The sequence below is a fragment of the Gekko japonicus genome, unplaced genomic scaffold, assembly GCF_001447785.1.
Source record: "Gekko japonicus isolate JY-2015 unplaced genomic scaffold, Gekko_japonicus_V1.1 scaffold944, whole genome shotgun sequence".
Taxonomy (NCBI): Eukaryota; Metazoa; Chordata; class Lepidosauria; order Squamata; family Gekkonidae; genus Gekko; species Gekko japonicus.
Window position 1 is genome coordinate 419,413 of NW_015165857.1, and position 2,453 is coordinate 421,865.

The 2,453-nt window shown below is 45.3% G+C and overlaps 1 protein-coding gene across 1 annotated transcript in view; it reads left to right on the top strand.

Moving 5' to 3' along the window:
• FGF6 (fibroblast growth factor 6) overlaps positions 1-1,599 on the top strand; it is a 23,384-nt gene extending 21,785 nt beyond the window's left edge. The window contains exon 3 of the mRNA XM_015411185.1: positions 1,368-1,599. Within this exon, the coding sequence (XP_015266671.1) occupies positions 1,368-1,544 (177 nt within the window). The 3' untranslated portion in view covers positions 1,545-1,599. The remainder of the gene's footprint in view (positions 1-1,367) is intronic.
• The last annotated feature ends 854 nt before the right edge of the window (positions 1,600-2,453 follow it).

Sequence of the window (2,453 nt, forward strand, 5' to 3'; positions counted from 1 at the left end):
TGACGAACCCCCGCCCCCTGCTTCCGGCCGCCCTGCTTCCGGCCCTCATTCAGCCAGGAGGAGGCAGGAGAAGAGGGAGGGTAAGTTGCTTCCTCCCCGCCTCTCCCCACTCCTGCCTGCCTGGGGCCAGGGAGGGCCTTGGCGGGGCTTCCTCACACTCCCGCCACCCTTGCAGGTCCACCTCCGGGCCCCTCATGGGGCTCGGCAGTGGAGCCACAAGACCGGCGGTGGCCGGGACCGTTGGGGGCGGGAGGTCTTTGTGGGGCTTCCTCGGACTCCCGCCGGCCTTGCAGGTCCACCGCCGGGCCCCAGACAGATTTTGGGGGTGGAGCCTGAGTGGTGGGTTTAGATTCAGTAGAATTAGCTGTGTTAGTCTGTTGCTGCAAAATAGTCCAAGAGTTCAAATAGCACCTTTAAGACTAACCGCCCTGAGCCACTGGGTAGGGCAGGATAGAAATCGCACAATAAATAAATAAATAAATAAATAAGACTATCAAATAGCACCTTTAAGACTAACCTTTAAGACTAAGACTGAGTGGTGGGTGTGGCTTATGACACAATTCCGGTGATGTCAGGGGGTGTGGCCTTATGACACACTTCCGGTGACGTCAGGGGGTGTGGCCTTATGACACACTTCCGGTGATATCAGGGGGTGTGGCATATGCTAATGAGTTATACTAATTAGTTCCCCTAGCTCTTTTTCTACGAAACGACCCCTGAACGAATCCATTTCTTAAAGCTATGGGCTTTCCTTTATAATTTAAAGATTAAATAATGAATAAATAAATAAATAAATTTTGGCGGTTTTTTTAGCCCCATAATGTTTTTTTTTTTTTAATGGATTTTGCCATTATCTCCCCAGGGCAATTCATCTGTCCCCTTCTGTTGCCATCTTCTGCCGGCAGCTGAAGACTTTTTTTGTTTTGTTTGGCATTCCCTCAGTGATCCCTCCTTCCTGCCCAATGTTGTCTTTTTCATTTCTTTGTATCTGTTTTAGCTCTGGTTTCAGTTGTTTTAATGATGTGCATTTTTCCCCTTGTTTTAATGATTTTAAAATGTGATTTTATGATGTACGTTTTAATTTGTTAACCACCTTGGAGGGCAGAAAGGCAAGATATAAAGTTTGTAAAATTAAAAAAAGATTACTCCTTCTCAGGGGCATCTGGGGGTAGCTGCAGGGGTGAATATCCCAGGAGCCTCAAGAGCTGACTATTCAGTTGTAAGGCCACTCCTTGAGGGAAACAGTTGATTCCTTTAATGTGGTGGTATTTCCCCCCCAGAAGATTATGGTTTTATACAGTGATGACTCTGATCAAACGCAGTTACATGGTGCAATCTCACTGTCTTTCTGTCTTCTCCCTGTTCAGGCAACTTTTCAAGATGAATGCAAATTCAGAGAAACTCTGCTTCCCAATAACTACAACGCCTACGAGTCGTATGCCTACCGAGGCTCTTACATAGCCATCAGCAAATACGGGAAAGTGAAGCGCGGATGCAAAGTCTCTCCTGCTCAGACAGTCACACACTTTTTACCCAGATTGTGAAAGTGAGAGTAAGGAGTGTTAAAGTACTGTTTCATTTTGCACATGTGAATAATCTCCCGGGTAAAGTATTGATCTTCATACGTCCGTAAATATATGTATATCTGAATGAAATTATTTGAACAGGATCTGTTAAACAAATAACGCAATCAGGTGCGGGTTCGCTACCTTCATTACCTTCCTTCATTATTATGCTTTCAAGATAGGATGTACTTTGCGAGACACTCAAAAAAACTTTTGATTGGGGCTCCCCATGAAAATGCTTGTGTATCGCAACATGGGTGCTTGTTATAACTGGTGCTGTTTCAGTGAGACTCAGATGGAAGAACCATGAATGTCTGAGACTTGTTTTAATTAGTGAAAGGTACCATTTGCCAGTCACCTCAATAACAATCTTTAATTTTAGTGGCTTTTACTATATTGTTATTGTTGTACCGGTTTTCAAATGGTGTCCTTGTGGTCCCTAAGTTGCTTTGGACACTTATCAGAGGTCAGTAAAAGTGGACAATCTTGCTGAACAACAGTTTGCTCACCATTATTGATAACCTCATGCAATGTACAGCTGTAGTGGTGTATTGAGCTTATTGAAGTCTGAAGGCCTCTTTACATGTTACAAACTCCTCATGTTTGTTGACTCAACTCAAGGATTTTGAATAGGGTTGCCAACTCCCAATAGGGAAATTCCTGGAGATTTGGGGGGGCCTGGGGGGGGCAGGGTTTAGGGAAGGGAGGGACCTCAGCAGGGTATAATACCATAGAGTACATCCCCTAAAGCAACCATTTTTTCCCAGGGGAACTGATCTCTAAGGTCTGGAGATCAGTTATAATGCCAGCGGATCTCCAGGCCCACCTGGAGGTTGGCAACCCTAACATATGGTCCATGTCTCTTAGGCTCTGTGTTGCTTGTTCCTC